Below are 9,913 nucleotides of genomic sequence, written 5' to 3'. Positions count from 1 at the left end.
GAGCCACACAACAGCATGGCGGGCCAAATGATCTGGCCAGCAGAAACAGAGGCTGGGCTGAGCCTCCTTTTGTCTCTAACATGCACATGCTCACAAACACACATACACACACACACAGCCTGTGTGTGTGTGTGTGTGTGTGTGTGTGTGCGCGCGCGCGCAAATTTATGTTTTTAGTGTAAATGTGTGAAATAAAGACAAATAGACAGGAAGTGCAGCTGGTTCTGTAAAGCTCTTTAAATAGTTTCTTCCAAAACAGGACATTTCAGACAGAAGTATATCAGCTGTTCAGACAAACTTTAAAAAAGAAAAAAACACTTGATCTTCCTCTCTCCCTCCCCACGCTCTCTGTTCTATTTCTCTCTACATATATGTGGACGCACATGCACATACACTGACAAAAACAGGCACACAAGTGGCAGCCACACAGCCATAGAAATCCACAACAGTGCCTCTAGCTATAGCACCCCTCATACAAAGTGAGTATGCACGGACATGAAAGTGACAGAAAAGGAAAGAGAGAGAGAGAATGGGAGACAGAGAGTCAGGGAGAACGGGGTGTGAAAAGGGCTATTGAGCCAGGCCTGGGGTGTCCCGCACCTGCGACGCCTATTCACCCTACTGTTTACACACTGTCATCCACAATTAATGCTCTTCCCGAGGCTGGGTTGCCTGTCCTCTTCAGGGTCCTGGGACCCATCCCGGGCCCTTATGGATGCCTAATTGAGCATACTACCCCTCCTGATTGAATTAACAGCTTGCTCTCTGAGACCTTTCCCCTGCTATGAGGGAGGTGGATGCCTCCACACAGTGGCATGGAACTGGAGTGCCATCATCACACATAGAGAGCTGAGAGAGTAAGGGTGAGGGGAGCAGAGTTGTTGAAACTGTCAAGAAAATATGTCCCGTTTTTTTACTGTCAAACCACTGCTAGAGATGTGAACTGGGGGCAATGAGAGGTTCCTATCTCGACTGCACTGACCTTCCTGGAAGTCCCACATTTGTAAATCTGGCAGCTTTTTTAGAAATAAACGGTTAGGTTTAAATGGAGCAACTAAAAAACAATAGAGGTAGAGAACATTGTCCCCTAGATACAATTATAGATCCAGGATGACGCCTCCACACAGTCTCCATCAGCAAGTGTTTTTTGTCCAAGGCAAGGGAAGTATATGGCAGACCAGAGGTAATGGAAACATTGTAGGAGGAATAATAGGAATGTTTATGGAAAACCAGTCATATTTTTGATAGGCCATATCATGGGACTTGCACGTGTGCAAATCAGTTATTTTGTTTTTAGTCTGGAGACTGAAAAAAATAGTATTTTGACCAACAAATGTTGCGACAATACAAGTCAAAAATCTTTAGGGTAAACTATTGAAGTAGATCCACATTTCCATCATAGAATTAATGTCCAGTGAAATAACATTAAATAAAGGGGAAAATATAGTGTATAGTGTGAAATATTGTGAAAATGAGGTTGTATGCGTAGAAAATGGAAGACAGACACACCGATCATGGCAGCACTTGAGTGCAGTAACAAGTCACCTGCTACTTTAAATTGGATTTGAGTAGTGCTTGTTTGATCTCTTCAACAGAGTACTATTCAAATGAAAAAGACATTTTTGCCATTGCAAATGCAGTCCATAGTCAAGCTGCTGGTTTTGAGAGACAACACCATGTCGTTCACCTCTCCATGACCCCCTAGTCCAGCTTTGGGGAAACATACCCATGCACCAGTGAACTGTGCAGTGAGCCACCCAGCCCCCTGTTTCAAAATCCCATGCCCCCGTTCTTTCTTTTTTTTTTTTTACCAGCAAGCCAGCACGTTCCCTGTTGTCACTTTTTACCCATTGCTCTGTTGATATGGTCCACGGGCGGGACCAATTAAACTCAGACTGTTCCTTGGGCAGGTCAAGAGTTTAGTGGGTCATCCCAGCAAATTCTTGTGTAGTTGAGTTATCTAATCCTGCTCTGCCCACTCATCCTGCTCATGATCCTTTAGGGTGCCACTTGAGGTGGTATCCCATTTGTCATGTGCGCTTCTGAACGTCTCTCACTACATGAGCAATGAGCTGAGATGGCTCCATACAGACAACAATGGTTAAATTTAGTGTTCTCAAAAATAGCTACAGAATCTAAGTAACCTTGATAATAATTATGCCATTTCCCATATTCTATGAACAAAGTTAAACATTGCAAAATACACATTGCAAAGAAAAATAACAATTGACTTCTTTTTTTGGTGGCTTACAATCAGCTACTGCTGGGTTATATTTCACATGAGTGAAAAATATATCTGGAGAGACTGTAAATAATTGGCTGTAAGATGTTCAGACGGCCTACGTCGTGCACTCTGAGCAAATCTCAAGGGTATCCCAAGTGGAGAAAGTTTTCCTTTGTATAAACAGCTCTGTGTGTTCTGGAAAAAATACTTAGTTTATAAAAATATTTATACTTCTTCATCATTACTGGAATAATTTTATAAGTGCCTTTTGTAAAGATGGAAATGTCCTGGTTTTACCCTTAGCCTACTGTCTTACGTTTTAGGCAGCTCTGAGGGGAAACACTCAAAATGCTAGTTGTGCAAGGGAAAATGACATTGGAGCTCGGATAACAATACATGATGCTTAAGGAAGTATACATACATGCAGTTCAAGCAGTCAATCAAACAGATGTAATAATAATATTTATAGAAATATAGCTCAAGAACAACAACCAAGAACTTTGCAAATGCAGTAATAGGCCTAGCCAGATACAGCCATATGGCCTACAGAACTATGGCCTAATGCACAAAGTATCAATGTTCCCTATAAGGGAACAACACAAATGAGTGCTAGAAACTTTCTCAAGACAAAGCATATCAGGCATCCAAGATGAATCAAGTGGGTTTAGGCTATGGCTACTGGGCTTAGGCTGCATGAAAAAGTGTGAGGAAATTGTACCATCCACAGCTAAAAACTATGCATTTAGCACATCCTAGTGGTTTCTTCAATTCATTACCAGTTCTGAGAAAATGTAGGCAATCAAAGGCCAATTCACCTCACCGCCATTGAGACTACCGCTGTCGCAATTAAATCTTTTAAAATAAATGAATGCAATGTATTCGATTATTTCCTGCTCATTAATGTCCCTCACACAGGAGCCAACACCGCGAAGGTTCATGGTCCTACGGTTCCTGTAAAGGGACCGAAACTGACATTTAGGCTACCAATAGCCTAAATAATTTGTTTATTTTTTTCAATATAACTAACTGAATTAATTGAAAAGGTGAATACATATGACAATAACAAAACAATCTAACTAACAAAGACATTTCTGAGAGGATAAAATGAGTCATAAGGGTAATCAACATTCAACAGTCTATCCAAACCTGATGTCAGCCCCTTATTGTTCTCATGGCACGGGCTATGGAATGTTTCTCTTTACAGTGTGACGTTATGCGTGTGAATCTGAGGGCAGATATAAGTTATATTCGTGGCGTAAATATGTGTAAAAGGCCGGACAAAGGGGAAAGTGACTGATATTTTTAGCATAGTCTACTGTAGCTACTGTCACATCACATGGAGGCGGGGCTTGGATGCTTGAGAATCAGGGATGCTAGCGTCCAACAGCAGGTGGAGACTGAAGCGACAGCATTCCCCTTGCTGGAGGAAAATTAAATGAAAGACCGCAGTCACACCGATTAAGGCCAAATGCAGTAGCCTATCGAGCCAGCAGTTTATAAGCGACCAAGGGCTGTTTTGACAAACCGCAGGAGAAGTGGACCGTCTGTGCTGCGTCGCGTCGGGCAATTATGCCCGATTTGTACGAATTGTCTACAGAAGCTTTCCCTCTGTAACCTGATATTATGCGGGGAACAGAAGGCAATATACCTACTTACTTCGAACAAAGCATCGATTCTGAAAATATTCGGCGATTTGGAAGGTCAGTTGGTTGTTTGTGATTTAGACAGAACCATTTGGAGGTTGTTTTCAGAGGAGCAGCTTACGTGTCACCATGAAAGTAGCAAAGGGCTACACTTGAAAGGGTTCTGTGAGCGCTTTCTTATAGGCTATAGGTGAGGAAATATGGTATCAGCTGTTTCGTCAAGGGCCTATTTATTCGTTTATTTTAGGTAATTGATATGCTAGGAGTAAATATGATTAATGTAAACAACACTAAGAAAATACGAGTGTCGATTGTAAAACAGAATGTAAGATTGCTGATTTGGTTGTGGATTAATCAAATCTTCCATATGACTGAACTGGCCTAGCGAAAAGCTTGTATAAACAAGATGGGTTGGATGCTATGTAGCCTATGTAAAGCAAGCACGCACACATAGGTTGGACCACAGGTGCTATGTGGATTGCCTCCGAATGATGTGTGATGAATTAGACTGAACTTAAATGACATAAATGGCAAAAAATGTGTCCGTCGTAGTAACTGACCGTAAAACATAATTTTCTATTGGTTGTTTTTCCAGCTCCTGCTTATGTAATTGCACAGAGGGAGAAAGGACATGCATAATCAGAAAGCGTAAAATATAGCCTACATGCAGGCCTATGCTCAAGATGTGGATAGATTTTATCATTAATAAGATCTGGACCGGCCATTACACATCAGTCTGTTCTTTCCTCATCCACGTGTCCCAGTGCATCATAGGCTACTCTTAATCCCTCTCTTATGTTCTGTCCACTGCGATTTCCACTCAGGAAACCATGGTTGATCCTCTGGAACCAGAAGATCCCTGTAAGACCAGTGACCCACACATTGCGACCCCCTCTGCCGAGGCTGATGTTCCCAGAATTCCAGAAGAGAATGGCTCGGCGGTCCCAGGACCATCGAAGAGCGACTCAGGCCCAGCCACTCCGTCCCTGCCGGAGCCAGAAACTGGTCCAGAGGAGAACCAGCAGCCGAGCGCAGAGCCGGAGACGAAGCTACACCTCGACCTCTTTAACTTTGACTCACCGGTGGCGGAGGGGAGCCGTTACGTGCTGACAAGCCCTCACTCGCTGGAGGCGTGTGCGCGGTGCGGGGTCAAGCCCGTGGAGCTTCTGGCTCGACCGCTGTCCGACTTTGCCCGCGAGGCACCGGGACGCTCCATGCGTGTGGCCACTGGGATGTTTGAGGTCTACGAGAAGGAGCGGCACGCAAAACTTCGGCAGTGCAGGGAGGAACGAGAGCGAATCATCAGGGAGGAGAAGAGACGCATCTTGCAGGCAACTCTAAACAGCAGCAGCAGCACAGCGGACAAGAAGCCTGAGAGCACAGTCAACGGCACTCAGTCTGCTAAAAGCAACTCTTTAAGCTCCAACACAACCCCCCAAAATTCCATTGTGAATTCTGGAATGCCATCCATGAACACCCCAGTCAGTTCAGGACTGACATCCAAAACACCTCTGTTAGGCTCAGGTCAGTTGGATAAAACAATCCCCTCCAGTTCAAGCTCGTCCAGTAAATCTTTTACAACATGCTCCGATCAGTCCACAAAACTTAGCCCAAAGATCACCATGTCTGCCTCGAAAGGCCTAAACCCTGCTAAGCCAAACAAGCCCATCTCTAAAGCTGAGCCCACTGTAAAAGCAAGTGCTGTGTCTGGTGGAAAAACACAGCAGTCATCTACAGGCGTGGTCTCCAAAAAGACCTCTGGTAGCACACCCAAGTCTTCAAACACTTTTCCAAGGTCAACTCCCAAACCTACCTCCTTGCCTAGAACATCATCTCTGGCGCCCGTTGTCTCAAAGTCTGCAGCACAAAGCCCAGCCGCTAATGGCACGTGTGGTGGTCCCTTCACCCAGCACAATGGACACCACCTATCTCGATCTAAAGGACCTGGTAGAAGCCACTCCCTGGAATCCTTGCAGAGAAGACGAGAGGCAGTGTGCAACTCTACCACTACCACCACTACCACCACAACCACGTGCGGCTCGTCAGAGTCAGGAGCCTCGTCCTCATACAGCTGGGACAGCCCACGGGATCACTGGGGCAAGTCCTCCAGCCCTCGAGCACGTACGCTAGCCACCTTCAACTCCCTGATGGGCCGCAGCTTGAGCCTAGGAGACCTGAGCCACTCTCCCCAGACCACCCAGAAGGTGGAGCGCATCGTCAAGGAGGTGAAGCGCAGGGGCTTGAAAGCGGTGCCCGAGCGCGACCGCAAGATCGCCGCGCTGATGCTCGCCAGGTACCAGGAGGAGGACATCATGAGCCAGACGCGGTACGTGGCTCACCTGCAGTGGGACAGCGAGCGGCGCCTGGATGAGTTGAGACGCGAGCGCGAGGAGCGGGAGAAGCAGCGTGCCATGCTGCAGTGCCAGCGGGCGTGGCAGTCCCAGGTGTCAACGCGCCAGCGGCGCCTCAGCCAGCAGGAGCGCGACGCGGCCGCCGCCAAGCTTCGGCTGGCGGAGGAGAGCGAGGAGCGCTGGCGCGAGCAGGCTGAGCAGCAGGAGCGCACCCGGCTCCAGCGGCTACAGCAGGCGGCGCGCGAGGAGAAGCAGAAGAAGGCGCTGCAGGAGCAGAACCTGCGCGCTCTGGAGGAGGAGCGTGCCGCCATTTTGGAGCAGGAGCAGCTCCTGCTCAAGGAGAAGCTGACCATCGCTGAGCTCAAGAGGCAGGAGCGCGAGCACCAGGTGCAGGAAGAGCGGCGGGGCCTGAACCGCGCCGAACGGCGGCGGCATGCCGCCCTCATCCAGGAGATCGCCCGGCGCGAGGAGGAGGAGCGCGAGGAGGCCCGCCGGCAGGCTGAGGAGAAGCTGAGCCGCTCGCTGGAGAACTACGAGCAGATGGTGGAGAGGCGCGAGAGGGAGCTGAAGGAGAAGGCGAAGCGCGAGGAGCAGCAGATCCAGAAGGCGCGGAGGGCCGCCGAGCGGAAGGAGCGGCAGCAGAAACAGCAGCTGCAGGCGCGCGTGCGCGAGACGGAGAAGCGGGCGCAGCAGGCGGCCCTGGTGGCGGAGGAGCGGGTGAAGGAGAAGGCTCAGCGCGCCGTCCAGACCCGCCAGGAAAAAGAGAAGCTCCAGAGACTAAACCGCCAGCGGGTGGAGGAGGAGGAGCGGCAGAGGCGCCTGGAACTCCTGCAGTCCATCGAGAGGAAGCTGGAGAAGAGCGAGCAGATCTTTAAAGAGAAGCGTGCCATCCTGGAAAGCGCTCGATCAGTGGCACGAGCCTCGTTTCACGTGCGGGACAAAGTGCGGGAGGAAACCAATATGCGCACATTTGACAAAATGGCCCTGGAGGCCCAATTCAAAGCCAGTCTGGATGAAAAATGTGAAAAGTGAACAACCCTGCAGTCAAACATTGACTTTCCACTGCTCTGTTGCTGGAAGTGGTCTTATTGTAGCTCAAGCCTTCATGCAAGCCTCATCATCGCCAAACCTTTGCTGGACATGTCCTAAATGATCACAATTCATGTATTTATTTTCCACCAGTGGGATATCTTCATCTTGTAAAAAGACAAATGTATTCCCCTATTTTTGATGGATTTGGCTGGTTGCTGTTTAGAGGACTGACTCATTTGTTCGTCACTGGATTTGTTTGGGAAAAGGACTATTTTTTTTCTTTTTCCTTTAAAGCTCGGCATAAAGCCACTGCTCAACTTGGAGACGTGCTGAAAATAAAAAAGAGGATTGTTGACTTGGAAACCAGACACCATGACAACCGAACTGGCTTTTGATTAAAGCTTGTGTTCCTGTGTCAGTAAAGGCAGGGGGGGGGGGGGATCTTAAAGTAAAAAAACAAAACAAAACAAAACAAGGGTTCAGACTGAGAGCCTATGTAACAGTGATGTTGTAAACAGCTGACAAGGCAGCCTTTGAAAGTGACATCGCAAGGAGTCCTATCAGCACTATGGAGCTGCTGAGATAGCATTGCCCATGCGGTTCAGAGTGCTGGATGTCTCAACAGCAACACATCACAGACAGCCCCCTGCTTCAGCTGGGTATGTACCCATGGTAGTTATCATTTTAGATCTGCTTTTACCACTGTCTTTTTCCACCACTGAAAATAGAGATGCATGTACGCACATTGTGAATGAATGACAAACACAAACGTTTCTGGCTACAACTTTATATACAAGACCAGAAGCTTTTTTTCTTTACTCCATGTAAGTACATCAAACAGATGAGCAGCTGATACTGTCTAACATCACAACCCCCCACCTCACCCATATATAAACCCCTCAGCACTCTCACTGTGATAGCCAACTGGCATTTATCGAAAGACAGGATGGATGCAAATCCTCAAATCTCCAGATTAAATGGAAAAAGAGGGAAGGAAAAAAACAGTCTGTGGGTGTGTTGGTGTGTATGTGTGACAGGGTTGTGCTTTCTCATGTCACAGTTGCCATGGTAATAAGGGACGAGGATGGTGCTGTGTGTGAGCCAGGGAATGTGGAGGCTGCCAGAGGAAGGGGGGGGGAACACAGTCGGGGGTTTCTGTGGACCTCGCACTGTAACAGTAATGGTGGGGTTCGTTTTCACGGCAACAAGAAACTGCCATCTCATCCTGCACGCCTGCTTGCTGAGGCACACACTATATGGCGGCGTAACCTAGACCGATTCCTGATGAGGGAGACATGGCGGTGCTATCTGCACATTCCTGGACATTAGACCACGACCCAGGGTTGGTTTAGCATGCACCGTGCCAACTCATGCATCCATCTGTGCTCAGGTTTTTTATGGCCAGTGATTAGACCAGGACACACACACACACACACACACACACACACACACACACACACACAGAGAGAGAGGGAGAGAGAGACAGAGAGAGAGAGAGTGAGTTGAAATAAAAATATCCAACAGACTAAACACACATTTGAGCCCAGCCGAATTATTTTTGCTTAAGCCCAGTAATGCTGGCGGCTGGTTGTGCGTGGGGATTATTACACAACACTTTCTATCAGACAGGACAGGTAAAGCAAGGTTAGTGTTTGTGCAAACTGTCCTGAATTACAGCCAGGAATCAATTCAAGTGTCAAGAGCACTGTTTTCGTCTAGTTGGCTGGGCTAGCTCATGCTCTGATGATTGCACATAAACTGTGAGCCCCTTATGACTGAATCATCCATTCTCTCTCTCTCTCTCTCTCCCCTGCAGATACAAGACAACAGGTGGCACAGATGACCATCCACTGATCCCAGAAAGTCCTCCCTGATTAATATTCTCACTGAACAACGCTCTTGTTTTTCAGTAATCAAGTACAGAGTGGTTTAGACTAAAGCTTTAATAACACTTAGAGAAAAAGTTAATCAGTACAATGACAATAGAAATCACCACACCGTCATACCTTCAGTTTAATATTTAACACTAAGAGTTTTCAACAGGAGAATACTGTAAAATCCATACTGATTTCGCCATAAAATTGACCATCTACCAGTCCCTTAGCAACATATTAGAGAACAGGGAAAGTTCACAACCAAGAATATGCAGGGTAAGCTGCCATTTCAGTCAGCACCGACACTTAAATGCAATTTTGTAGAACATGCTGAACAGTATATTAATATACAATGCCGAACAAAATAAAGAGACTTGTCTTTCATGAGGTAATGTTGTGTCTGTCTGGTGTCTATAAGGAGAAGTCACTCAAAACAATTAAATCATAGGTCTCCAAATAGGATTTTTGTTATAAAGCTAGATATTTTTGTACATTTTTGATGTCTCCATGACTTCAATCCACATTCTGAATCAAGCAGGGTTCTAGAAAAATAAATGAGAATTATTTCAGAGACTGTTATTTGACAGTCTAATTGTTTTGAGCATTAGGTGCTTTCAAGATTATTTGTTTTAATTTTAAAAGGTAAACAATTAATACAAATATTTCATGGGGTCAAAAATGAATATATCTCCCCGTCATTGTGGAATTCACTGTGCATTATAGCCACTATATCTTAATCCAGATCCATAGTTCAGTTGTTAGCTATCACATTCTATTGAATATATTCCT

General features: G+C 46.6%; 1 protein-coding gene across 1 annotated transcript; it reads left to right on the top strand.

Annotated features, from left to right (window-relative positions):
- Nucleotides 1–4,697: 4,697 nt before the first annotated feature.
- ccdc177 (coiled-coil domain containing 177) lies at nt 4,698–7,250 on the top strand. Its single transcript, XM_076299795.1, has 2 exons — nt 4,698–5,352; nt 5,392–7,250. Exons 1-2 carry the CDS (start codon nt 4,698–4,700, stop codon nt 7,248–7,250), a joined length of 2,514 nt encoding a protein of 837 aa, XP_076155910.1.
- Nucleotides 7,251–9,913: the final 2,663 nt, after the last annotated feature.

The sequence above is a fragment of the Alosa pseudoharengus genome, unplaced genomic scaffold (genome assembly GCF_046254945.1).
Source record: "Alosa pseudoharengus isolate Yale_2024_CS ecotype anadromous, Long Island Sound unplaced genomic scaffold, YU_APseudo_1.1 YU_APseudo_1.1_scf_22, whole genome shotgun sequence".
NCBI lineage: Eukaryota > Metazoa > Chordata > Actinopteri > Clupeiformes > Clupeidae > Alosa > Alosa pseudoharengus.
The sequence above is the reverse complement of the archived record's forward strand: the minus strand, read 5'-3'. Positions and strand labels throughout refer to the sequence as shown.

Coding starts and splice junctions, on each gene's coding strand:
- ccdc177 (XM_076299795.1), top strand. CDS start 4,698: ATGGTTGATCCTCTGGAACCAGAAGATCCCTGTAAGACCAGTGACCCA. Junction 5,353..5,391: donor ATCCATGAACACCCCAGTCA/GTTCAGGACTGA, acceptor TGTTAGGCTCAG/GTCAGTTGGATAAAACAATC.